At 43.8% G+C, this 27,132-nt stretch overlaps 2 protein-coding genes across 5 annotated transcripts in view; both read left to right on the forward strand.

Annotated features, from left to right (window-relative positions):
• Window positions 1-5,598: 5,598 nt before the first annotated feature.
• Window positions 5,599-6,655, forward strand: LOC147197883 (trace amine-associated receptor 13c-like). Of its 2 annotated transcripts, none has more exons than XM_086123647.1 (2): window positions 5,599-5,771; window positions 5,848-6,655. In XM_086123647.1, the coding sequence occupies exons 1-2, from the start codon at window positions 5,605-5,607 to the stop codon at window positions 6,653-6,655; spliced, it is 975 nt and encodes a 324-aa protein (XP_085979773.1). In that variant the 5' UTR covers window positions 5,599-5,604. The 2 variants fall into 2 exon arrangements, with proteins under 2 accessions (XP_085979773.1, XP_085979772.1); XM_086123646.1 differs by having other exon boundaries at window positions 5,605-5,681.
• Window positions 6,656-18,918: 12,263 nt separating this feature from the next.
• raph1a (Ras association (RalGDS/AF-6) and pleckstrin homology domains 1a) overlaps window positions 18,919-27,132 on the forward strand; it is a 58,802-nt gene continuing 50,588 nt past the window's right edge. For all 3 annotated transcript variants that reach the window (XM_086123638.1, XM_086123641.1, XM_086123639.1), the window contains exon 1: window positions 18,919-19,086. The gene's annotated coding sequence lies outside the window, so the exon portion shown is untranslated. The remainder of the gene's footprint in view (window positions 19,087-27,132) is intronic.

The following is a 27,132-nucleotide window of genomic DNA, read 5'->3' on the forward strand; positions in this document are numbered from 1 at the left end:
ATAATAGGCTATTATTATATGAGAAGTGCTTTATGAACGTTTGTACTGTACGTCATACTCCAGTTGATTGAGAGGTCCCGCCTTTCAGGGGGAGTTCCAGGAAGTGACTGTGAGTGAGCACACTGCATGTTTGATGACTCTGCCACGTTGTTATTAAAAGTCACATAAAACATAAACCTTGTCTGCTGACCATCTTTACATCGGCTAGGCTAGCTTAGCTGTTGTCATAGTTCAAAGCTTCTTTAATATGTGGAGTGGGTTGCGTCGGCGCCGTGAGTACGTGCTCGCGCTCACGCGCACACAGCAGAGAGCAGCGGACTATCGGCTGCTGAGACGCGCTTCTCTTGAGTGGTGTTGCTACAGTACATGCATATTATGGAGCAGCTTCCGGACAAACGCAAATTGTCTGACATGTAGAGCCATTTTGATCTCCTTTTGGAGAATAAGGTCCATCCATCCATCCATCATCTACCGCTTATCCGGGGCCGGGTCGCGGGGGCAACAGCTTTAGCAGGGAAGCCCAGACTTCCCTCTCCCTAGCTACTTCTTCCAGCTCTCCCCGGGGGATCCCGAGACGCTCCGAGGCCAGCTGGGTGACATAGTCTCTCCAGCGTGTCCTGGGTCTTCCTCGGGGTCTCCTCCCGGTGGGACATGCCCGGAACACCTCACCAGGGAGGCGCTCAGGGGGCATCCGAATCAGATGCCCAAGCCACCTCATCTGGCTCCTCTCGATGTGGAGGAGAAGCGGCTCGACTCTGAGCCCCTCCCGGATGACCGAGCTTCTCACCTTATCTCTAAGGGAGACACCCTGCGGAGAAAACTCATTTCGGCCGCTTGTAACCGGGATCTCGTTCTTTCGGTCACGACCCATAGCTCGTGACCATAGATGAGGGTTGGAACGTAGATCGACCGGTAAATTGAGAGCTTCGCCCTTTGGCTCAGCTCCTTCTTCACCACGACAGACCGATACAACGTCCGCATCACAGCAGACGCTGCACCGATCCGTCTGTCGATCTCCCGCTCCCTCCTGCCCCCACTCGTGAACAAGACCCCAAGATACTTGAACTCCTCCACTTGGGGCAAGATCTCCTCCCCGACCCGGAGGGGACACTCCACCCTTTTCCGACTGAGGACCATGGTTTCAGATTTGGAGGTGCTGATCTTCATCCCAACCGCTTCACACTTGGCTGCGAAACGCTCCAGTGAGAGTTGGAGAGGCCTGTTTGAAGGAGCCAACAGCACCACATCATCTGCAAAAAGCAGGGATGCAATACTGAGGCCCCCAAAACGGATCCCCTCAACGCTTCGGCTGCGCCTAGAAATTCTGTCCATAAAGGTTATGAACAGTATCGGCGACAAAGGGCAGCCTTGGCGGAGTCCTACCCCCACTGGAAACGATTCCGACTTACTGCCGGCAATGCGAACCAAACTCTGACATCGGTGGTATAGTGACCGAACAGCCCGTATCAGGGGGTTCGGTACCCCATACCCACGAAGCACCCCCCACAGAACTCCCCGAGGGACACGGTCAAACGCCTTCTCCAAGTCCACAAAACACATGTAGACTGGTTGGGCGAATTCCCACATACCCTCGAGGACCCTGCTAAGGGTGTAGAGCTGGTCCACTGTTCCACGGCCGGGACGAAAACCACACTGCTCCTCCTCAATCTGAGGCTCGACTTCCTGACGGACCCTCCTCTCCAGCACCCCTGAATAGACCTTACCAGGGAGGCTGAGGAGTGTGATCCCTCTGTAGTTTGAACACACCCTCCGGTCCCCCTTTTTAAAAAGAGGGACTACCACCCCGGTCTGCCAATCCAGAGGCACTCTCCCTGTTGACCACGCGATGTTGCAGAGGCGTGTCAACCAGGACAGCCCCACAACATCCAGAGCCTTGAGGAACTCCGGGCGGATCTCATCCACCCCCGGGGCCTGCCACCGAGTAGATTTTTAACCACATCGGTGACTTCAACCACAGAGATAGGAGAGCCCACCTCAGAGTCCCCAGGCTCTGCTTCCTCCAAGGAAGGCGTGTTGGTGGAGTTGAGGAGGTCTTCGAAGTACTCTGCCCACCGATTCACAACGTCCCGAGTCGAAGTCAGCAGCGCCCCATCCCCACTGTACACAGTGTTAGTGGTGCACTGCTTCCCCCTCCTGAGACGTCGGATGGTGGACCAGAATTTCCTCGAAGCCGTCCGGAAGTCGGCTTCCATGGCCTCACCGAACTCTTCCCACGCTCGGGTTTTTGCCTCGGCGACCACCGAAGCTGCCTTCCGCTTGGCCAGTCGATACCCGTCAGCTGCCTCTGGGGTCCCACAGGCCATAAAGGCTCGATAGGACTCCTTCTTCAGCTTGACGGCATCCCTTACTGCTGGTGTCCACCAGCGAGTATGGGGGTTGCCGCCACGACAGGCACCAACCACCTTACGGCCACAACTCAGATTGGCCGCCTCAACAATAGAGGCCGCCTCAACAATAGAACATGGTCCACTCGGGCTCAATGTCCCCCGCCTCCCCCGGAACATGGGAAAAGCTCTGTCGAAGGTGGGAGTTGAAACTCCTTCTGACAGGGGATTCCGCCAGACGCTCCCAACAAACCCTCACAATACGTTTGGGTCTGCCAGGACGGACCGGCATCTTCCCCACCATCGGAGCCTACTCACCACCAGGTGGTGATCAGTTGACAGCTCCGCCCCTCTCTTCACCCGAGTGTCCAGAACATGCGGCCGCAAATCCGATGATACAACTACAAAGTCGATCATCGAACTGCGGCCTAGGGTGTCCTGGTGCCAAGTGCACATATGGACACCCTTATGTTTGAACAAGGTGTTCGTTATGGACAATCCGTGGCGAGCACAGAAGTCCAATAACAAAACACCACTCGAGTTCTGATCGGGGGGGGGCCGTTCCTCCCAATCACGCCCCTCCAGGTCTCACTGTCATTGCCCACGTGAGCATTGAAGTCCCCCAGCAGAACAAGGGAGTCCCCAGCAGGAGTACTCTCCAGCACACCCTCCAAGGACTCCAAAAAGGGTGGGTATGCTGAGCTGCTGTTTGGTGCAAATGCACAAACAACAGTCAGGACCCGTCCACCCACCCGAAGGCGGAGGGAGGCAACCCTCTCGTCTACCGGTGTGAACCCCAATGTACAGGCACTGAGCCGGGGGGCAATGAGTATGCCCACACCTGCTCTGCGCCTCTCACCTTGAGCAACTCCAGAGTGGAAGAGAGTCCAACCCCTCTCGAGAGAACTGGTACCAGAACCCAGGCTGTGTGTGGAGGCAAGTCCGACTATATCCAGTCGGAAATTCTCTGCCTCACACACCAGCTCGGGCTCCTTCCCTGCCAGAGAGGTGACATTCCATGTCCCAAGAGCTAGCTTCTGCAGCCGAGGATCGGACCGCCAGGGTCCCCGCCTTTGGCTGCCGCCCAGCTCACATTGCACCCGACCCCTTTGCCCCCTCTCATGGGTGGTGAGCCCATGGGAAGGGGGACCCACGTTGCCTCTTCGGGCTGTGCCCGGCCGGGCCCCATGGGTGTAGGCCCGGCCACCAGGCGCTTGCCAACGAGCCCCACCTCCAGGCCTGGCTCCAGAGGGGGGCCCCGGTGACCCGCGTCCGGGCAAGGGAAACCTTGGTCCATATATTTTTGTCATCATAAGGGGTCTTTGAGCCGTGCTTTGTCTGGCCCCTCACCTAGAACCTGTTTGCCATGGGTGACCCTGCCAGGGGCATAAAGCCCCAGATAACTTAGCTCCTAGGATCATTGGGACACACAAACCCCTCCACCACGGTAAGGTGACGACTCACGGAGGGGGGAGAATAAGGTACTTATTAAAATCTCCTTGTCTCACCAAGTGCCTCTCGGATTTTTGACATGTCTTATTCCATTGTGTGTGTGTTCTCCACAGCAGGGGAAATAGCATGCAAGAAACGCAACAGACTGAAATTTAAAACATTGGAGCATCTTATTTTTCTAAATAAAAATTTGTGAAGACAAAGCCCACAAGCATCCTCATTCACATGATTTTCACATTATTGAAACACATTGAATGATACAATATGAATGCATGTATGTGAATGATATTGTCACGGATCAAGGTCATCTTTATTGTCAAATATGCTTTATGTATGACATGCAGCATAAATGAAATTTCTTCCTCTCAATCCTCAGTGCAAATATGCATGCAAACATGCTGTGCATTAAACACACACAGCTAAGAAAGGATAGCAGCTACACTGTATAAAAAAGACATAATATGTAATCTAAACAGTATAGACGATATAAACAATATGAACAGCATAAACAACAACATAAACAATAGCACTTGTGGCTATTGTGGGTAAGGTGAGGTAGTGCATTGTATACACTTCATCAAATCAGTCAGTTCAGCCTGTCAAGTGGGTTGGCTGCAGGGATTCTGAAGGTCCAGCAGGTGGCAGTGGTCAGCGACACAGTATCAGCACAGTATCAACACAGTGTGTCAGTGTGTCGACACGCCTCATGAGGCCTCATGGACCCATCACTACTGATGACAAAACAAAACATGAAGCACGCACAATGATCCGACACCGACTGGTCGGGCAGGGAGTCCTTTTAACCAAACACTAACTAATGACACAATGACCAACAGGTGTGCCACTGCAGGAGGAGCCCGCCAGAGCCACCTGTTGGTCACAAACAGAACCACCCTAACACCTTTGAGTTCATGAAACCCTGACTGTGGATGGTATGAGCAAACAATAACGTCTCAGTTGCACTATGATAATTAGCAAATTGCTGCAAAATTCAGATTGTTTCACGATTGAACATATTTTGATAAATTTGAAAGCTAACGAAAAAAAAGAAGTTGGTACTTTAATTTCACACTTAATGAGTTGGCAGCCACTTGAAACTATATAAACCATGTTGAATTTGAGTTCCCTCAAGATGTCACCTCTACTTCTTGCCCAACTCATTGGCCATAGGGACGATAGAGGCTTTATCACAAAGCCTTTATGATTACCAATAGTTATTGATCCCAAAATAATACTAACAGCAAAATATGGGAGAATGGTGAAAGGGGAGGAAGATGATGAAGGAGGTGGAAAAAGTGATGCAGGGTATGACGTGGTGTTTATTAGATGGTATAAAATAAAAAGCCAAGTCCAGTCAAAGTGGAGGCGGCTCGTCCACTGCTTCCCTGTGTGTCATGATTCAGTTTCTGTTAGTCTCCAGCAGGTGACGGAGGTGTTCAGATCTTTCCAGCTACGCGCCTGTTTCACGGCATGATCAATCAAACCACTATTTAAGGACTCTCCTGCCGAGCACTGACTGTTGGATAATTCACCTTGGTCAAGTCATTGTTCATGTGCAATTTTCTACATGTTACAGATTTTTGCTCTGTTGCTCTTCTTCCTTGTTTATTGCTTTCTGTTTTCTTGTATGCAGTCATTTTGTTGAGAAAGTTGTTCTCGGTTGGTATTTGTCCTGATTTGATTCTCTTGTCCTTTTGAGACAAGCAATTTCCATTTGTATTTTCTTTTTTTTTTTTTTGGTACCATAAACTTATCCTTCCCTACGTGGGATTCACACCTACCCGGATCATTTCGTTACACCCTGATAATGGAGACCTCAATAGAAGCTGAGTTGTGCTTCCCACTGGTCGTCAACGCTTCCTGCAGCAAGACACAGCGTCCTCACCCGATCGCCGCCTACATCCTCCTATCGGCTATGTCTCTGATCACCGTCACTCTGAACCTGCTGGTCATCATCTCCATCTCCCACTTTAAGTAATGCTTAAACTGCTACTTGTACATTCACAATTGATGACTGATAATAATAATAATGAGTTTTTGTATGTTTTAGGCAGCTGCACACCCCCACTAACCTCCTGCTGCTTTCTCTTGCCACCTCCGATTTGCTGGTGGGTTTCCTCATGTTGTTTCCGATTTCTCTCCTTGGAGGTTGTTGGTTCTTTGGTGACTTGATGTGTGTTTTTTATTTTGTTGTGGATCACTCTGTCACATCCGCCTCAATAGGAAGCATGGTGTTCATATCAATCGACCGCTACCTGGCTATCTGCGACCCTCTGTGTTACACCATCAAGGTTACAAAAACCAGGGTGGACATCTCTGTTCTCTTATGTTGGTCGGCGTCATTTGTCTTCAACTCTTTGTTTTCCATGGATAATCTGAAGCAACCGGGCAGGTTCAACACCTGTGTCGGAGAGTGCGTTAATGTAGTCTCGTACGCCGCAGGAATGACAGACCTCTTTATCTCCTTCATAGGCCCGATCACTGTCATTGTGATTCTGTATATGAGAGTGTTTATGGTGGCTGTTTCTCATGCACGGGCTATGCACTCCCGTGTGGGGAGCGTCACGTTGCAGGGTCCAGCCATCAAAAGTTCTGAGCTGAAAGCAGCCAGGACCCTCGGGTTGTTGGTGGTAGTGTTCATTGTGTGTATCATGCCGTATTTCTGCGTCGCCATCTCGGGACAGAACACACTGCTCAATGCGTCATCTGCAACCTTTATTATCAGCATGTTCTACTTAAACTCCTGTCTGAATCCAATGATCTATGCCATTTTCTATCCCTGGTTCAGAAAATCCATGAAGCTCATTGTGACACTGCAGATTCTGAAGCCTGACTTTCAGCAGCCCAACATAATGTAGATTCAACCGTTACTTGTGTTTAGCTGATAAAATGTGAGAAAAATATGTATAAAACGCCGTGCTACCTTTTTGTTTTGTTTCAGTGTTAAAATTGCACTTCATTGCTCATTTTATCACATTTTCATTTTGTCAAACAATTTTAAGCACCACACCAGTCGTCACATACAGCGCAGGCAAAACTGCATTTCTGACTTTCTGTTCATGTGCAACTGTGTGATTCCCTCATTTCACTTTTAGCTGCACAACCTTTAGTTTGTCTCCAAAAATGTTTATACACTGCTCCGTCTGCTTAGAGTATCTATTTACATATGTAAAATGTGCTTCACTGTTTTTATTAACTGTCATTTTTACATGTGCATTCAAATAAAGTGTACTGCATACTGTGTGAGATTTTTAACCAATGTATAGTACTTTCACAGGTAAAATGTATTTAGATTTTTCTCATCATTGCTTATTGCAATAAAAGTATATTGTTGCATTTCATGTGAATGTGTTCAATATTATCCTGTTACATTGCAGGGCACATTTAGAAAACTAGTCATCAAATACGGTAAACTATTTTCAAGTCAACAATTATGGTCGAATGAATACACTAAAAATGCAAGAATTCATTGGTACTTTATTAAATAGGTTTTATTCAAGGAAAACAAAACAAATACAATTATAATTAAACAATGTAAACCAAGGTTTCCAGATCATTTGTGACCTCAGATTAATTGGCTCATAAAGTCAGGTGCCCATGGCCTGTTTTGAAAAAAAACCCCAACAGGACTTAAAAAAGTCAAATCAATGTTAACAATATATCAATACATTTTAAGTATTGTATATTATCACAATGCCAAAAAATACAATTATAAAATACATTTGGACTAATTGACTGCAGAAAAAAAAAGAAACGTCAAACATCACACTAAAACACACTGAGTACCAGTATCATAGTGCGTCACGTGATTTCCTAGCCCCTGTCTCCAAGCACTGACTCTCCTGACAGCCACACCCGTTCATAAACTCACACTGATTTTCTGAAAAACTAATTTGGTCCTGAGGGACCATACTAGTCCACCCATTAGACGCAAGCACATTCTAAGCTAATGAGACCTCCTCTGACAAAAGAAGGTCACATGACACCTCACGGGAGATGTGCCAATTACAGGTGATCAAAACAACACATTCAACACATAACCCCATCAAGCTGTGTTTATCATACAAAAGGTAATATATTTAATAGTATACTAGTTGCTTTAATCTGAAAGTGATCAGTGATGTTACAATATTAATGATTGGAATAACTTTCACCAAAACAGCATTGGAATTGTAAAGTCTGACATTTTACTTAAATACATTGGACCATAAATGTGTGTCAGGGTTAAAATGTCAGAATCACAGTCAAGAGGTTCTGGGTTCCAATCTTAAGCCCTCACGTGTAAAGTTTCTCCCCAGGTTTATGTGGGTTTTCTCTGAATATGCTGGCCTCCATCCAGTGTTGCAAAAACATGCATGTTGAGTTCATCAAAGGCTCACATTTGCTTAATAAGTGTGAATATGAGTGTTAATGGCAACCTATAAGTGCCATTAGACATAAGGTCTGAATCATGTCTGATGCAATGCCAATGAACAAATCCTCTTTAATTCTAATTGCATTCAAATCATTTCAAACCCATAGTAATAACATTTGTGGTCAAAGGAAATGCCTTATCCTCATTTTGAAACTGACAAATAGTTTATATGTTCGGCTGTATTATTTTTGTTATTTTATGTCAAATATTCTGTAAAGCGCTTCGTTACAGCTGCAGCATCGTTAAAGCGCTATATTCATAAAGATGGATTGTATTCATCACCTGATGGATGTTCAGATGTTCAGTGGTATGTCAGAGTCTTTGAGCCACTTTCAAAATAACATGGCAGCAAAACAGACAGAAGAACAATGAACATCACATACTCCAGTCCATTTCCTGTAGAGTCTTCAGGTGTCAAAGGCAAGGCCCGGGGACCAGCTTGGCCCACCACATCATTTTATGTGGCCCGCGAAAGCAAGTCGAGCATGTTAAGTGTGATGCTTCCTAAAGTCTGAACCAATTTTTCAAATTGTCATATGTAATCCACAATAACAGTCATTATTCTTGATTTCTGATTTTAAAACTAACTATTCATCAATTTGTTGTGTGCTCTGTATGTAATATGTGGAGGGGATCAAACATTTATATGGTTTCCCAAAATTCAAAACGGTCCTCCAAGGGAAACCATAACTACAATGTGGCCTGCGACAAAAATGAGTTTGACACCCCTGTAGACCTACATGTACAGATGGGAAAACCCTGGAGAATTTTTTTTTTTTTGCAGCTCTATAATCACATAAATCGGTGAGACATTGTCTTTCACATTGGGGACGTTTTTTTTTTGACATATATACATTACATGGACATAAGGGGTGTTCACACGGCAAGATTTGGTCCGGTGCTATGCCGGGGCTGCCCCAGTAGAGCGTTCACACGTGCAAATTAGCTCCGGCGTAGCCCCGGAAAACAGCTTACACCGGACCAAATTTGATCCACCTCAGGGAGGTGGTTTAAAAATTTGCTCCAGAGCAAATGCTTGTTAGCGAAGCAGCACCGATGTAAATTTGCACGTGTGAACGCAACTGGGTTAAATTTGCTCCAGAGCAAATGCTTGTGAAGAGTTTACGTACGGCGAGAATGCGTTGCTTTCGCGCTCTGTCGGACTTCCGTCATGCGTTTGTTTAATAACGACACAAGACTTGGCTGGTAACATATTTCCTTTTGTAGGAGACTGGACTGTCTCGGAGTTGTTTGTGTAGTTTGTTCCTTTGTTGTGTGTCCACAACCCCCCGGCCATATAATTTATTTTGTGATTTCCTCTCTTGATTTTCTGTTAGGCGCATTACGTGTTTGCTTTTCTGAGTGTCATTGAAGTCATCGTTGATTTACGTTTTCGGGGGCGGTCACTCTCGAGCAGAAGGCACGGAGACCGAGAAGGAGAAGGACGTGCCTGTCCAGTAGTCGCTTGAGTTGTGTATATGTTTTAAAAAGAACCAACACGACAGCTCGTTTGTTTTCTGTCGTTTTGCTCCGCTGCAGAAACTGCCGTGTGAACGCAAGTGGGGCTGCACCGACGCTGTGCCGGTGCAGACACGCTCAGCGGCTTTGTACGTGTGAACGCTCCACACAATTTGCTGCGGTGCAAAATATATCGCAACAAAATACATCGGTGCAGCGCCGGAGCAAATGTGTGCCGTGTGAACACCCCTAAAGATAATGCATACATTCACTTTTCACACAAACACCTCAATGCAATCTAATTCCTTCAAGAACACTTGGTTTTTCATGTCATCTTATTTACATGATACAGTTTGGAAAACAGGTCTATTGTTTGTCAAGCAGCTGACAGCAGAGTCAGCTGCGCTACTCACCAACCCCAAAAAAGTCACATACATCTTGTCACTGTAACTCTCGATACCCACTTTAACCAAAACATGTTAAAAAAAAAAGGTGTTAATGAACCCGACTGGCCTTGTAGACCATGTGGCCGCAAGACACCACACAAAATACACGTTTCAACAATATGAAAGAGAAAACTCAATGGAAACCAAGTTTATGAGGCTTTTTTTTCCTCAAATACCATCATGTGAAAGTTTTGCCTACCTTTGCGAAGAAGGTCAAGTGTCAGACTGAAACCTCCCAAATCAAAATGTAGTCAATTAAATGTTTTTTTCCTCCACAAATCAACATTGTTAGTCCATCCACACGTGTCATTTTTACAAATGTTTGACTGCTATAAAATTGTAAACGGCTTGCTCTTTTGATGATGCAAATGATTCAACAGTTATTTTGGTTTCCTGAAAAGTTACGGAGAGGCACGGATTCCGCTGGATACCAGCGATATATACCTTGGCAACAGCTAGCATGCAGCCATCTCCTGAACTGTCACAATCAAAATTCAACATGGGGTCACAGACAGTAGTGAGAGCACATGCCGTTCGTGCAGAATTTCTGCATTCCACGTTCGTCTGCTGAGAAACGCCTTGACGTTAAAGTACTATAGCGTGGCACTTCACAAGTAGCGTGGGACGCTATTGTGCTTCTTAGTCCACCTTGCAGGTTTTGCGGTTTCCATTGTTTCTTATGCCTCTTCGTAAAATCCCTTACATTGACGTTTATCTGTTTGGCTAATACTCAAGCTTTTGGGACCTGAGACAAATGTCATCCTTGAGTCTAGTTACACAAGCTTGTTATTCAAACCTCACGTTAACATGCAAAAGTATTTTTTATGTACTTTATTTTAGAAGTAATGCACAGACACAGTTTTACAAGTGGTTGACACTAACCCGTGCTTGCTTGGTTTGCTCTGGTTTCCTCACACATTTACATATCACAGGAGAACTGTTCCTACCCAATACACTAAAATTCCATATAATAATAATAATAATAATAATAATAATAATAGGCATCGCTGATGGTGTAGCGTACACTCACCTGACTTGTGAGCAGGCAGTGTGGGATTGGTGTGGATGTGGGTGTGAATGGTTATTTGTCTCGAGATGTCCCCTGTGCCTGACTGGCGACCACTACAAGGTGTAGTCTGCTTTCCACCCGAAATCAGATGGGATAGGCTCCAGCTCCCCCCACGACCCGTGTGAGGATAAGTGGTCTTGAAAATGAATGGATGGATCATTAAAATAATTTTAGTCCTTCCACGTGCTTGAAACAGATTAAAACCCACCATTCAAACACACCAACATTTTAGATGTGTTTGAAAACAAACAAAATTACAAGGATAAAAGCATATCTGCATTTAAAAGATGACACCAGGTGGAGAGGTGTGTGATGTGGCAACTGTATAAAGCAGGGGTGTCAAACTCATTTCTGTCTCGGGCCACTTCGGGCCACTTCGGAGTTATGTTAGTTGCTCCATGTACAGCACTTTGTGTGCAGTGATGGCTGTTTGAAAGTGCTCTATAAATACAGTTGAGTTGAGTTACGTCTTCCCTTGAAGGGCCATTGAAACCGTTTTCAATCGTCTCATCGCCTTATTATTTGTACACAACAAATTTTAGGATTACTAGTTTTGAATGAGTCAATTATAATAGTTTGTTCAATTATAGTTCAAGTGAGTGTAAACAGAATCACAAAATTCCTTCAAAATCTCATTTCTTATTCATTACACATGACAATTTGACGTTGCGGTGCACATTTTAGCAAGGATCATGCAAGTTGACACACATGATTTGCTGTCGCGGGCCACGTAAAATGATGTGGCGGGCTGGATCTGGCCCCCGGGCCTTGAGTTTGACACCTATAGTATAAAGGCTATTAAAAAAACACACACACAGACACACGCGTTCATATTGACCCGACTTTTGTGATATAAAAAATGAAACTAAGAGAAGTTATTTCAAAACCTTTTAGAGCATTAATGTGACCTTTAACCTGTACAACTCCATTCATCCATCCATTTTTGATCTGCTTATCCTCACAAGGGTCGCGGGCATGCTGTAGCCTATCGCAGCTGTCTCCAGTCCACCCTGAACTCGTTGCCAACCAATCGCAGGGCACACAAAGACGAACAACCATCCGCGCTCACAATGACACCTAGGGACAATTTAAAGGGTTTGATTAACCTGCGATGCATGTTTTTGGAATGTGGGAGAAAACCGGAGTACCTGGGAGAAAACCCACGCAGGCACAGGGGGAACATGCAAACTCCACACAAGAAGGCTGGAGCCGCATCCTGAACCTCTGCACTGTGAGGCCAACGCGCTAACGAGTCGACCACCGGGCCACCCCTATATGTCATAATTTTACATAGAATTGGTGCAAAAATGATTTATTTCTGCGATTGGCTGGCGACCAGTTCGGGATTTACCCTGCTCCTCGTCTTCAGTTGGGATTAGATCCAGTTCACAACATTAATGGATGAGCATTACTGACTAATACACATATCTTTCTTCATTTATGCGCCATTTATGTGCCAGCGACATATAGTGACAGGCAGTACATTTAAATACTCTTCTCATTAGATGGCAGGAGGTCCCCTAAACCAGGGGTCCCCAACCGCCAGTCCGCGGACCGGTACCAGTCCGCAGGGCATTTGGTACCGGGCCGCACAGAAAGAACTTGCCTTATTTCCGTTTTATTTATTTCGGAATACGAAAGATGTTTTATTTTGAAAAATTACCAAATTCTCCGTTACATCCGTCTGTGTCACGCTTGACTTATGTCAAGCCACGTTTTTCGGTCACGTGACCGATGACGCTCAAAAACAAAACGCTGAAGCCCGCAAAATGAGTAAAAAAGCTGCTTGAAGATCGCAAATGACGGCGGCCTTAAAAGTACGTTCGAGACAACTGGATTCAAGTTATGGCTGAATACTCTGAGATCGCCACAATAGCACTGTTGCTATTTCTGACATCCTACCTGTGTGAAGTGGGGAGTTTCTGCAGCAACGGCGACTAAAACAAAATTACGAAGTAGACTGGACATAAACCACACACTTGCGGTGTCATTGTCTCCTATTACCCCGAGATGGGACTATCTGATTGCGGAAAATCAAGCTCGGGACTGTGGTGAGTCATCATTTTCATGCACTTTGAATTTGCGTTGTATCGTATTTTGAAGGCATTAAACATTACCATAGCTATAAGAGTGTTGCGACCAGATCAGACGCTCCTTGTGTTTATTATTATATTTCGAAAACACCACAGTTTTCATGCAGCTCATACCATATTATTTTGTTGAATTAATCCCCCACACCTTAAATGCCGGTCCCTGGAAATATTGTCTGACTTAAACCGGTCCTTGGGCCAAAAAAGGTTGGGGACCCCGGCCATAAACCTGTGTATTCATGTTACCATTCATCCATTCAAATTGTGGCTTCCCGCAAGTAGGCTATGTCAGCTTTCAGTTCAGTTAAACAGACCCGGTTTTCACACTAAATAAAAAGTGAGTAAATAAATTGAGAATAAAACATCATTATTTCAGTATTCATACTTTATGTGACATTTTTGTTTGGTGATGTGTTGTGAAAATGTTCTATTGTAAAATGGCTGCCTTGACACATAAAACTTGGCAAACACCTACTTATTGTACATTCAACATTTTAAGATTATAATTTGTCATTTTTATATTAGATTTAATTGTTTTAATGCCTCCTTAATACTGCTTCTTTTTGTTTATATGTACTGTTGGTTGTACATTTTAATTAATACAAGTTTATTTGAGGGAATATTGCTGCTGTGATAATTTAATTTGCTTCCTGGGATTAATCTATTTTTTTAACAAGCCTAAAAAAAATTGCTAGCCGTTTCCACATCCGACCAAGCAGTGGTAGTGCCATGATGATCGACCCGTATTTTTTCCACGACTTCACGCAAATTCACAGAGAGTGGAGTCATACCATCCATACAACCGATAACTACAGTAAATCTCTTTTGATCTGCCATGATGAAAATCCAACATGGCAGACAGTAGTGACAGGTCACGCAATTGCTGCAGATTTTTTGCATTAAAGTACTACAGCGTGACATTTGGAATGGTTCCACTGTCGCATGGGACGCTATTGTGCTTATTAGTCAGGTGCTGATTAAAGGTTTTGTATTTCCTATTGTTGCCTTTGTACCTCCTAAAATCCCCTCCAGCGATAACCATTTGTCGATAGTTGGATCTTTTGTGACAATCTGGAATGACTGCAATTACTAATTGTAGCTGTTGTCAGCACGTACAGTACCTTAAAGTGATTGAGACAGCTATCCAGCAATTTTCTATAGCGTTTCTCCATATTATGATCATGGGTCCAGTGGAGCCTACCTCACCATCTTTGAGAAAGAGCCGCAGGACACCCAGTGGTGGTCGATCGCCAGCCATTTTCAGGGACGTGAGACAATGTTTCAGTTTTGTACGCTTGTACTTTAGGTGAAAACTTTATTAAGATTACACTAGAAACTCACTTAAGCATTCATATTTAGACCATAATTATCTATTAATAAATCCCATTTATCTCAAGGGAAATGCTCCAAAGCCACCCGCAATCCACAAAAATCTGCAACATAGAGGCCAAAAACTTTTAAATGTAGTTGTACACCTCTCACATACTTTAAATACTGTACATTTAAACTTCTGAAGTTTGTTACGAGACGTGGCGAGACTTCCAATGTGTATGTATCGAGTAATGAAAGGGGCGTTTCCGCAATGCGTGTATGAAGGCTTGCTTCAATTAGGGGAGGAGCTGACGTTCAAAGCCTCGCTGGCAGGTGTACCACGTGACTGATTCAGCAACTATTCCCGATGTCGACGGGTTTGCCATGCATCAGTGCATCACACGTTGTGTGGGCCAGCTCCAGATGCATGTAATTATACATATGGCCAGCAGGTGGTGTCATGTGCACATAAAGAAATGAACCATTGCCCGAAGCAAATGATTACAAACTATAATCAAGAGTAATAAGGCGAGTGGTGTGTGAGCGCACAATCATATGGAGGGGAGCACAAGACTGGGAGAGGGTCAGGACATGTGTACACAAGCCATTTCTCAACTGCCATTCTTGTCAGTTCTTAGAATGTAAAATGTAGAATGTAAATGGACTCAGCTGTATGCTATCTCGGCACATTTCCACAGGAATTGTACAAGTGTTCTTCAGTGTGCACTTTCAAATAAACAATAAAATGAAATGAATTATCGTCTGCAAAATGAGGATCACTTTGATTGACCGTTACCGAGTAAATGCAAATTAGTCTGGCTCTGGGTGGAGGGCTTTTTTAAAAATATAAATCTGGGCAAAGGTCCTGTGCTGGCCGATGATGTCACTTTACGGCCACTCAGTTGGTCGAACTACATTATGCCCCATGAAATAAGAAATGTGCGGTGCTCGTTTATTGTTTAGATTTATTCAATTCATCTCGAACCTTTGTCCCCGTGTAGTAAGAACAATTCCAACTGACTGAATTCTGGATTGTGTGTGTGTGTGTGTGTGTTTAATAAAGAAAAAAAAAGATGCGTTCAGGTCGGATCTGGATCTCTTTACAAAGTGATATTTTTTCTCCTATCGTCCGTCCGTCTCTGTCTGTTTCCTCTGTGAGACGAATAATTGTAAATCATTGATCCATCACTATCCTGATAATTTAAATTAGGTGTGTGTTGGAGGAGGGAAACATCTAAAACATGCAAGATACTGGCCCTCGAGTACTGGAGTTTTGACATCTGTGCTCCACACGAATGGCAATATTGTAAAGAAAAGTTATACTTTGAAATGCAAGAAACCAGCAATATGAAATACTGTATATTATTTTTGGAAGTAACTCACCCAACACTGCAAATCAATACTGTGCAACATAATCACCATCCATGTTCCATAAAAGGACATGAGCAGTCCAATTTAAGATTACACTGTAATTTGCACCAGGATGAGGCTGCAAATACTTTTAATCAGGTTTAGGGAACTCCGGTTCCTAAAGAGCCATATCCTACCTGTTTTCAATCCCTGTTGTCCCTGGATGTGGGTGGGAGCGCAAATGTTTTTTTGTTTGTGTCTGTGTGTGCCCTGCAGTTGGCTGGCGGCCAAGTTGGGGTGTCTCCCGCCTGCTGCCCGGGGGCATCTGGGATGGGCTCCAGCACCCCCTGCAACCCTGTGAAGGATAAAGCAGATCGGAAAATGGATGGATGGATGGATGTTCTATAAAGCGCTTTGTTACAGCTGCAGCTGTTGTGAAAGCGCTATATAAATAAAGATGTACCCTCCAGCCCGCCCTGACAGCACTAGGTAGCTCCTTCAGCAAGACTGTTACACCCGCGCTGCAAGAAGGAGAGATACTGCCGTTTGTTCCTACCGACTGCTATCAACCTGCTGAATAAAAAGTGAAATGATGTGACAAACATTGGTAAATAGCACAGCCACCTTATCTTTATCTGTGAATGCAAAAAACCCTTTGTTTTTTCTTCTTTCTTCTTCTACCCACAATCTTGCTGCCGTAGACTGTAAATTTCCCCATTGTGGGACAAATAAAGGATATCTTAATCTTAATCTTATTGTATTTCAACAGGGCGGCCCGGTAGTCCAGTGGTTAGCACGTCGACTTCACATTGCAGAGGTTCAATTCCAGCTCTGGCCTCCCTGTGTGGAGTTTGCATGTTCTCCCCGGGCCTGCGTGGGTTTTCTCCGGGTACTCCGGTTTCCTCCCACGTTCCAAAACCATGCATGGCAGGCTGATTGAACACACTAAATTGTCTCTAGGTGTGAGTGTGAGCATGCATGGTTGTTCGTCTCTGCGTGCCCTGCGATTGGCTGGCAACGGGTTCAGGGTGTTCCCCGCCTACTGCCCGAAGACGGCTGGGATGGGCTCCAGCACCCCCCGCGACCCTAGTGAGGATCAAGCGGATCGGAAAATGGATGGATGGATGGATGGATGGATGTATTTCAACACACGTGATTCAAATGATCAGCTCATCAGCAAGCTCTGTAGTGGCCTGAAGAGGCTTTTAGGAACGTTGGGCGGATTTTATTCAGGCCCAGTGCCCTTCCATGGAAGAGCCTTTTAAACACCTTGGTGACCTGAACACCCTGAGATAGAAGAGCCCAGTATCCTGGTGCCAAGTGCACATTGGCCAGCCTTATAAATTAACATGGTGTCGTCAATGTGCGTGTTACAGCTGTAATCTCCAGAAGATGAGCGTGGATTGACCATAACGTCAATTATTGAACTGTGTATCAAACAAAAGACAAAGTGGGAAACATTTGGTAACAAATGTTAATTTGATATTTCTGTTCCAAATCTGTAAATCCTTATGTATTTATTTGTTTATTTGTAATACATCGTCATTTCAAAAACCTGCGTATGATTAAAAACTGGTAACATTTTATTGGCCCACCATGTACAGTATGTAAAATAGCCATTGGTATTTCACTGTGACAGAGTGGGCATGTTGTTGTAATGTAATGTGAGAGGAAACAAAGACAGTTTAAAGAATGAATTCATAACATAAAAAACAACCTGACGTTGAAGGTCATTCTAAAGGGAGGGACCAGCAATGGAAAAGGCCCGATTAACTCTTAGCCTTCACTTCGTCCTCAGTACCTCCAGTAGCTATAGTAATCTTATTGTATTTCAACAGGGCGGCCCGGTAGTCCAGTGGTTAGCACGTCGACTTCACAGTGCAGAGGTACCGGGTTGAATCCAGCTCCGGCCTCCCTGTGTGGAGTTTGCATATTCTCCCCGGGCCTGCATGGGTTTTCTCCGGGTGCTCTGGTTTCCTCCCACGTTCCGAACACATGCATGGCAGGCGGATTGATCACTCTAAAGTGTCCCTAGGTGTGAGTGTGGGCGTGCATGGTTGTTTGTCTCTGTGTGCCCTGCAATTGGCTGGCAACCAATTCAGGGTGTCCCCCGCCTACTGCCCGAAGACAGCTGGGATAGGCTCCAGCACCCCCCTAGTGAGGATAAAGCGGTTGGGAAGATGAATGAATGAATGAACAACTTTATTGACAAATGCGCAGTAATTTCTTCCTTCTCAATGCAGGGCCTTACACTGGATTGTACTGTAGTTTGTATTTGTATTGTATTGTATTGTATTTTGCAGAGCACTGAGTCGTTCGTTACTGGATGAAAGGGAGCAGCAACTGTCCTGAAACTGCATTTACCACGTTGAACCACTAGAGGTCAGGCTTTAATATGTAAAGAACAGTCAAACTGATTGGAGTTTATATTATAGCCACGAGGGAATTTGGGGATAAGCGATTGGATAACGGTGAAGGTAGAATAGAATAGAATAAAATTGATATTTGGGGCAGGACACGAAATGGGGAAGCCGTGCACGCGCAAAACAGTAGATACACGTGCCCGTTTTTTTTCGGGATCTGCTCTCAAGACATGAAATGGTGAAAGCCACGGTCGGAAAATCGGAAGAGTGGGATTTAAACTTCAAAATAAAATAGAATGACAGGAAAAAATGTTCTTGGGCAAACAAAGAAGGTGATGAACTGCACTAAGGCTCTGGCTCAAAGAAGGACGTCAATTGATTTTAACCAATAGGGGGTTATACGTCAAATGAACAGGTACGACATTTATGGAGAAGGGAACAATAGCAAATTAAAGATAATTGTGAACGTGTTAATAGTGACGACGTTTGTCTTGCAGTGGTGGATTTTTCTGTCCTTTTACTCTGAAAACCTCACCCAGAAGTTGCACACCTAGCTTAACCGTTAACTTGCCCGCAGCATCAGCGGCGTTCGAGACTACGGTCAGACTCGTCAGTGTGGCAAGCGGCTAAGAGGGGAAAACGGGTCCGTCTCGGGGAAGAGGTGTCCGCGAAAACCGGGAACTAAACCGGTTGAAGCCTCGGCCCTTGTCCTGCGGGAGTTTCCCACCGCTCGTCTCCCGTCCTGGCTGCAGGTTTTGTCTCCCTAAATCTGAGCTCAAATCTTCGCGGTAAGTAGCCGAATCTTCGCTCTCCTCACAGCATCTGTGTCAATGTCAATGTACGCTTCGTTGTTCTCTCCTTTTTTAAATCCAATTAGACTGCTTACAACGACTGAATCGCCCTTCACGCTGCGCCAAACTTGACTCTGTTTCTTTAAATATCATCTGTTGGTTTAAAAAAAAAAGCTAATTAATCCTGTTACTAGCTGCATGTGATATGTGCACCGCGTCCTCCGTGTATACATGGACGTAAAAACGGGGAAAGGGTTCAGGAGCGGATGGGAGCGATAGATGGATACCTTCTGTCTTTCCCAAATATTTCAATGTTACATAGACGTTGCTTCCTACCCATTCACGCTGTTATACCAGGCACCGTTGCCCAGAGGGCCTTGCGGTACACAAATACGCGCACACGCACACTGGCTGAATTCGGATACGCAGGATCGCCGTGCAGCCGCAACCCGCTGCCAGCCCCTCCACAGCCGGCCTGCTTTTTGGCTTTGCTGTCTCAGCCCGTTCGTTGGGCCAGCCAGGCGTGCAGAGGCGGACACGAGCAAGGCGTGGCACGCGTGAGACATGACGCACATATGGGCGTGCCTCCAGTTCCTCCCCTGATCCCCTTCCAGTTGTCATTGAAATGTCTTGCATGCGAACTGTTGTGAGATTTATAATAGATGCAGGCTCTCAGTGTGACGTCAACATTAGCAGTCAGGAGCAGTGTACTGTATTTAGGCCTGGAAGAGTAAACTGAGACCCATGGACTGCATAGCTGCGTCAAAGTCCTGCAATCATACACCTTCATCAATACACTCCTCATCCAGGTGTGAATTTTGTTTCAGTTTCATGTCTTAATTTCAGAAGAAATTAAGTAACGTTTGGGGAATTTGTGCAATTGATAACAAGAGTGAAAGGAATTTCCTGGAACAGCACCAAATATGTAATGATTGGATCCTTGCGCCATGCTCCACCCATCTAAAAAAAACTAGAAAATATTACATCCATCAAAACATAAAGCTTGCCTGGGGACACCAAATACATGTCCCTTCCGTGTACCTATCTCATGTCGTTGCAAAATGAAGAATGACCAAATAAAGCCAGATCAGGTGACAGCCAACATAACAAAGATCACAGCATAACATCTCTATTTGTTTGCACAGTTGTGCAAATTTGTAAACGATCGAAAAGACAGACCAGTCCAGTGTCTTGTGTATGGAATAAAATAACTGGATATTTCAAGAAAATCATAGTTCAGTTTTTAAAAAAATGTGTATGGTTTTGGTTTAAATATTACTTTATAAACTTAAAGTACAGTTGTTCAGACTGGGCCAGCATTTTTCCAACTTGGTCCATCGGAGGTGATGTGTAATAATTCAGCCAGACAGGAATCCCCGTGCTGCAGCAAAGTGGGGCATAACCCAGTCCCAGTAGTGTTAAGAGTTAACTGGAGTATAAAAATCCCTGCTGCCCTACTTTTTGAGTTCCAAGGCTGCTCGACGACTGTGCCCGGCTAGCCTGCTCCACTCGAGGCATTGGGCACTACAAAAATGTGTTAAATGACAATTAAGCAGTGAGGTCACTGGCCTGCTGGGGCTTGTTACTTGGGTCATGCAGACACTGGCTAGTTTCAGGAATAGTCCATTTAGAATGGTGGTATATCCTAACGTTTAACATAATCCTTCACGTTTGATTCGAACTTCAAATCAAATCAAACAGGGATTCTCCTCTATATAAAATATCTATTGTCACTTGTGTATTCATTTATGTGAAGACACTGATTATGTTAGTCAATCCTCACAATATTTAGGAAAGAAATAAAGACTTTCAACAAATCTCTACCAGTATCATTTTCAAATGATCACTTCTACATCATTGCATCATGATAAGCAATTTTTAGAACAGGGCTACCTGGTGACCTCTGGTTTACAGTATACTCGTGGTTCACTCTTCATAGATGTATATTTTTGTTGTTGTTTTTTTTTTTCTCCAGTCTAAGCAGTCCCCAGCTATTTGCTGAAAAACTCACATATTTGCCGTTTTTTTTGCATATTCTGAAATACCCGAAGTTGCTTCAAAGTGCAGCTAAGGCTGAGTTTAAATTGGAATTGATGTCAAGGGAGTATGGTGCAGTGATCCACAACGGTTGAGGGACTAGCTTTCGTATATTGGGAGGAGGTAAGTTTAGTCTGGGCTGTTTGTGGAAGTTACGGAGAGTCCCCCCCCCCCCCCCCCCCACACACTTCTGGTGCATTTTTTTTCCCAATCAAATCATCAGAAAGGTCTTACGTGACACGTGGACGGTGTCAACAACAATTAGTGTTCTACAATGTTGTGTGCATCCATGTTTATGTTCTGTGGAGCTACATCACTCAATCTCCCCGTCTCTTTAAAAAAAAAACACTTTCCATTGTTATTGTGGTCTTGTTTAAGTTTGAGTTTATACCAATGAAGGCCTACCCATTCTGCATTTGTGTAAATATATGCTCCTGGACACGATTGGCTGGTATTCAATTTCCCTTCTTTACTCATTAATAGACTTTATTATGGGTAAAGCTTGGTGGTATATTAAGTCGTTTTGACTTTTCCACTCGTGCAAGAATAACGGTTGATCTCCCAGGCAGTTTGACGCCTACTTTGGGAATCATACATCTGCTCTCAGAGTCCCATGACCGATGTGGCACTTTCTCTGGCAGCGACTCATTCACGGGACAGCAGGGCATTCTTGTTCCGCTGGCTCCTCTGGTGGTCGTAATAGGTCAAAGCAGGTCAATGTCTGACGTTTTTGTCTCTATCACTCTCTCTTTCTCTGTTTGTGTCAGCGTCTGTCCCGTGTGGAAAAGTCGTTCCTGCTCCTTTCAGGAAATTCCTCTTCATCCCAGGGGTGAAGCTGGAGGAGAGGGTGTGAGCAGATATTAAATTCGGAGGCCAAGGGATGCTTTCCATGGCTTAATTTCGGTTTTTAGGTTTGGGACTTTCGATGGCAAAAGAAAGGCAGCAGTGGATATTGTTTTCCGATATAAATACGTACATACAAAAACGTATTGGGTCCTAGCCCTAGTTCTTTGACTTGCGTAAGAAGAATGAAATGGGAAGCTAATCATCTACTGCAGGGGTGCCCAAACTTTTTGGACCGAAGATCTACTTTTCGATCAACTAACCTCCCGGGATCTACCCTTACCGGCGCACGCACGCACGCACGCACGCACGCACGCACACACACACACACACACACACACACACACACACACACACGCCATGATGAGAAACAGCCTGAAACTGAGGCATGCGATGCACTTTTGCAGCCTGTTAACTATCGTAGCTCACGCGTACCGTTTTAAAGTGCTTCCTGGGCCCTCCTAGATTTCTATTCTTTGCCCGTGCCCTCGGTGAATTGTACACGAAAAAAACTCTGAATGAGAATTATGATAAAAGAGTGCAACAGCTCTGATCACAAGCTGCAATTGCAGACTGCTGAGCGCTAACAACTTCCGGTGACGTAACCACGCGTCATCATCGTAAATTCAAGAATTACCTGCTTTATTTTATTTTTAATTTTTTTTTTTTTTGTGAAAATGAGACTGACAGGATGATTAGGGTGCAGCGTATATTAACACAAAAAAAATATTACTAACATGTACAAAGACACACAAATGTTTTTTGTTTTTTTTTTCTCCTTGACACTCCTCGGATCTACTTGGGACCTGTCTTAGATCTACCGGTAGATCAGGATCGACCTAATGGGCACCCCTGATCTACTGTATACTCTTTGTAGCACAAAATAACAGGTCCATATAAAGTAATCACAACATTCAATCTAACATTGCCAACTGGCGTCATTGTCATCATCATTTTTTTTTATTTTTTTTTTACAGTTTTGGGAGCATAAACTTTATTCCAGTGTTTTGGTTTTTTTTTCCTCTCGAGGTCAATATTAAGGGCAATGATGACCTTTGTGTTCTTGATCTTAGAAATTCGGGTGTGTGAGTCCTTTCTTCTTTATTTCTCAAAATAATTCTGAAGGATTACAGAAATGAGAAGATAATCAGTTTTATCTGTGAATATATTTTTTGTGGGTGTGGCCGTTTCAGTTATTCAAGTTTGTTTTACACCTGCAGGGAAAAGACGGTTGCTCGACAGTACATTTTATGAATAAAACCTGTTGTTCTTTTTCCCTTGAGCATTTGGTTTCAACAAGCTGTTAAAATCCCCAAACTTTATTCTTACTTTTTGTCATTTGAATTGCTAAACATGGTTGGTAATGTTTTGCAAAATATTTCAAGGCATGATGGTGATTCTGTAGATACAACTGACCAGTATGTTAAATTGCATTTTTAAAATATGTATTTTACTTGATAAAATTTCCATAACCTTGTCTATTATGTTTATTTATTCTCATTTAGTCCATTTCAAAGCTTTATCCACATATAGAGCAACCGCTGCATCTTTTCTATTTTCCATGTTTTTTAAGTACCGGTAGTTTGTCTCTCTCATTAACAAGCCAGGTTGCAGAAATTGCAATTATTTGAAAGTTGGTGGTTAGGTATTTTTTTTAATAGAGTGCAACCTCAAAAGAGCTCAATTCAGAACACTAAAGGATTAACTCTGAGTGTGCGTTTTGCTTTTTCTTTGCTTTTATTCCCAATGTGGAAGTCTCGTTTAAAGCAAAAATTTGACTCTGTGATCACATGCAGCATCACAGAATGTAACACGACTCCCCTTTTCATATATTTTTGTCCAAAAAGTTTTAAAAAGCTTTTGCGCTAACTTATTTTTACACTTGGTGCTATGATAGTTATTGTCACAGTGTGATTAATTAAAAAAAACAACAACACAAAAAAAGCATCTACATTACACCTTGATAGTGACAATTTGACCATGGAAAAGAGATACATTTCCTGTGAGGCAAAATTCAACCTTGACGGTTCTACTGTACACCTGCAGTATTATTTATTTATTTATTTTCTGGAAACCTTTGTGTTGTAACCCTTACTGTTCTGATTCATCTCCCGAAATTAATCTCTTGGAAGAAACCGAATGCGGACTCATGAAAACCAAACAAGCCTAACCTGCCCTCTAGGAGAATAGCCGTTACAGGTATGCCTATTTTCATATGGCATCCTCAAGAGTGGAAAAATTGAATTTTTAAGTTGAATACAAGCTGATCAGCAGCACACAAGACACCATAATGTGTTGTTGGCCAAATTTATTTTTTTATATGATTGCCATAACAGCTGCATTTTTTTTGCCTTTTAGAACTTGCATAACTTGTACTTCAAAAGAGTGTGTGTGTGTGTGTGTGCGTGTGTGTGTGTGTCTTGCCGCAGTCTTTTGTGTTGTTTATTGTTGAAACAGGAATCTGGCGGGACGCAACGGCTCAGCCTTGTTTGTGTGTGCACATGACACACAAGCACAGCATTAATGGGGTATCCAGATGAGGTCCTCTTCTGTTTTCTCTGTTTATTGAACTTTGTTGCCAAACCAAGTAGTTACATTGAGTCTTTTGTTGTTATTTTGAAAGTAAAGAATTTTAACATTTAAGTTTTGTGGGGCTCCAGAGCAAATATTTTCGACTGGGGAAGCTCAAATTGTTGCCCTGCAGGGGCCAGAGGTGAGGGGTGTTATCTTGTTGTTAGTCCAGGAGACATTCCACTCATCGTGCCACACAGCTTGGTACAAGGCTTGCTTCTTTTCCACTGGTGGGCTTCACCGTTGTCCCACTTCACTAAACGTTGCCCACCGGTGTCGGGCGTGACCTTATCACGTTTTGAACACGCTGAGAGTTTAGTTGGTTGAATCTAATTCCAGACAGATTGAGCGGCGTTCTGGCTGCTCTCGCCCATTGGAAAATTGTGTCTAATTTCTTTTTTCTTATTCTTTTTTTTCCCCCTCTGTGTTTTTCCTCTCCGCTCAAGCCAAGCCCCTCTTTCTCTCTCTGTTTTTCTCTTTTCATGTCTTTCGGCCCGTATGGAGAACCAGGGGCAGGTTGTGCAGCTGGGAATCAGGCCTCTTTCAGACGATGCTCACTGCAGCCTTTATCAAAGAACTTAATCATTTTAAATCTTCCTTCAATATTAAAGACCCAATCGCCGATGTTTGTGTGTTTTTACTCAGTAGAGCCGGACCACCAAGGTTAGTCTCCAAAGGTTTTGTTAGCATTATTAATGGGCTAACCCATCACAGTATCTGAACATGGTTTTTTTTGTTTGTTTTTTTTGCCACCAACTTGTTCTTGGAAAGCTGTGCTCCATGTTTTGAAGTGTGCAATCCAAAAATGTCTTTAAGATAATTCATTTTGTTTATTATATTTGTTGGCTGAGAGTATCCCTCCATCTTCTCGACAGTTTATCCTCACAAGGGTTGCGAGTATGCTAAAATATAACTTTGTGTGTATGCACATCGCACTTTACCTTTCCCATATCTGCAGACACAATTCAAGATTTCGGAAACATTTGTTGACCAAATCCACAGTGTTGATTTGCTGCAACATTCGTTGGCAGCAAGTTACATTGTTGGGCCCAGGCATCTTTTTTGTCAGCATAATTATTTGTTAAACTCTGACCACGTTAAAGCTGTCCAGCCTGATGCTCCTGCCAAAAATCAAGATGGGCCAAGAAGAACATCTGCTGGTCCTCGTGTCTCTGCAAAGGAATATTTTATTCCTAGCCTCAAAGTTTGTCTTTTGAGTGTCGAAATGATATATAAAAGTTGCTGAGCCAGAACAGCAGGCCTGAGGTGTTGTTTTAGCATGTGCGTCAGTGGAAAGCAGGTCTGGAACAGTGGTTGTGTTCTCTGGCCGTATACCTTTTGGGTTCTGCAACACATGCCCGTGCACGTGAACCGGCTCCAAAACAAACTGCGACGAGCTCCTGACACTGGAGATGGAAAGTGTGTGTCGAGAGTGTCTCACTCGGGAGTCATGTGACGCTCGTGTGGCTAGAGCGCCACCATGTTTCAGTATGTAACGCTCCCCTCCCCAAAGTGCAGGAATGACCGCTACATCAAACCGATGATGCGACACAGGCTTGTAATAAGGAAAATGCCTTAGTGGTAATGTATATAGTCATGTTGGACCAGCCTCATATTGCATTCGCATTAGCATTATTCCAAATGTCAATGTTCAACACTTTCTCCCAATGTAGGTGGGATTGAAATAATCTAATAGAGCAGTGATACAGGAAGTTGAACCTGTAACAATAGAGGAGATCTTTTTTTCTTGATGTGACGCTGTTACATGAAGCATTAGCGTTAGTAATATTCCAAATGTAAATGTTCAACACTTTCTCCCAACGTGACACTCTTACATGAAGCATTAGCATTAGCATTATTCCAAATGTAAATGTTCAACACTTTCTCCCAACGTGACACTCTTACATGAAGCATTAGCATTAGCATTATTATGTGGTTTTATTGTTCTTGGTTTGATTGTAAGGTGTCCTTGAGTGTTTTGAAAGGCCCTTATAAATGAAATGTATTATTATTATTATTATTAAATGTAAATGTTCAACACTTTCTCCCAATGTAGGTTGGATTGAACAAATCTAATAAAGCAGTGATACAGGAAGTTGAAACAGTAACAATAGAAGAGATCTTTTTCTTGATGTGACGCTGTTACATGAGGCATTAGCGTTAGCATTATTCCAAATATAAATGTTCAACATTTTCTCCCAATGTAGGTGGGATTGAAATAATCTAATAGAGCAGTGATACAGGAAGTTGAAACAGTAACAATAGAGATATTTTTTTCTTGATGTGACGCTGTTACATGAAGAAGCCAAGCTTTTGTGTGTGTGTGTGTTTGTCTTCTTGTAATCAAGAGGTTGCTACACATTGGTTATTTTGACATCCTTAGCAAAAGGTCCTGCTGCTCAATTGAGAACTGTATTTCTTCAAATAGTGGCAGTCCCTCAAAAAGCGCCCTATGGACCATGTGGTTAAGGCATTTACGGTGGAATGATCAAATGTAACAGTTTTCGCTGTTAATTGTCGGAAGCTACTGCGATGCCATCTGAATGAGAAATAGCCTCTGATCTTAAATATGTGATAACCTAGGGTTGTGTA

This window comes from Hippocampus guttulatus, chromosome 11, assembly GCF_054856545.1.
Source record: "Hippocampus guttulatus isolate MCC_2025c chromosome 11, RoL_Hgut_1.0, whole genome shotgun sequence".
Classification (NCBI taxonomy): domain Eukaryota; kingdom Metazoa; phylum Chordata; class Actinopteri; order Syngnathiformes; family Syngnathidae; genus Hippocampus; species Hippocampus guttulatus.

Excerpts from the sequence above, each read along its gene's own strand:
- LOC147197883 (XM_086123647.1), top strand. The coding sequence starts at position 5,605 with ATGGAGACCTCAATAGAAGCTGAGTTGTGCTTCCCACTGGTCGTCAAC. Across the intron at positions 5,772-5,847 it reads ATCTCCATCTCCCACTTTAA|GCAGCTGCACACCCCCACTA; the intron begins GTAATGCTTAAA and ends TGTATGTTTTAG.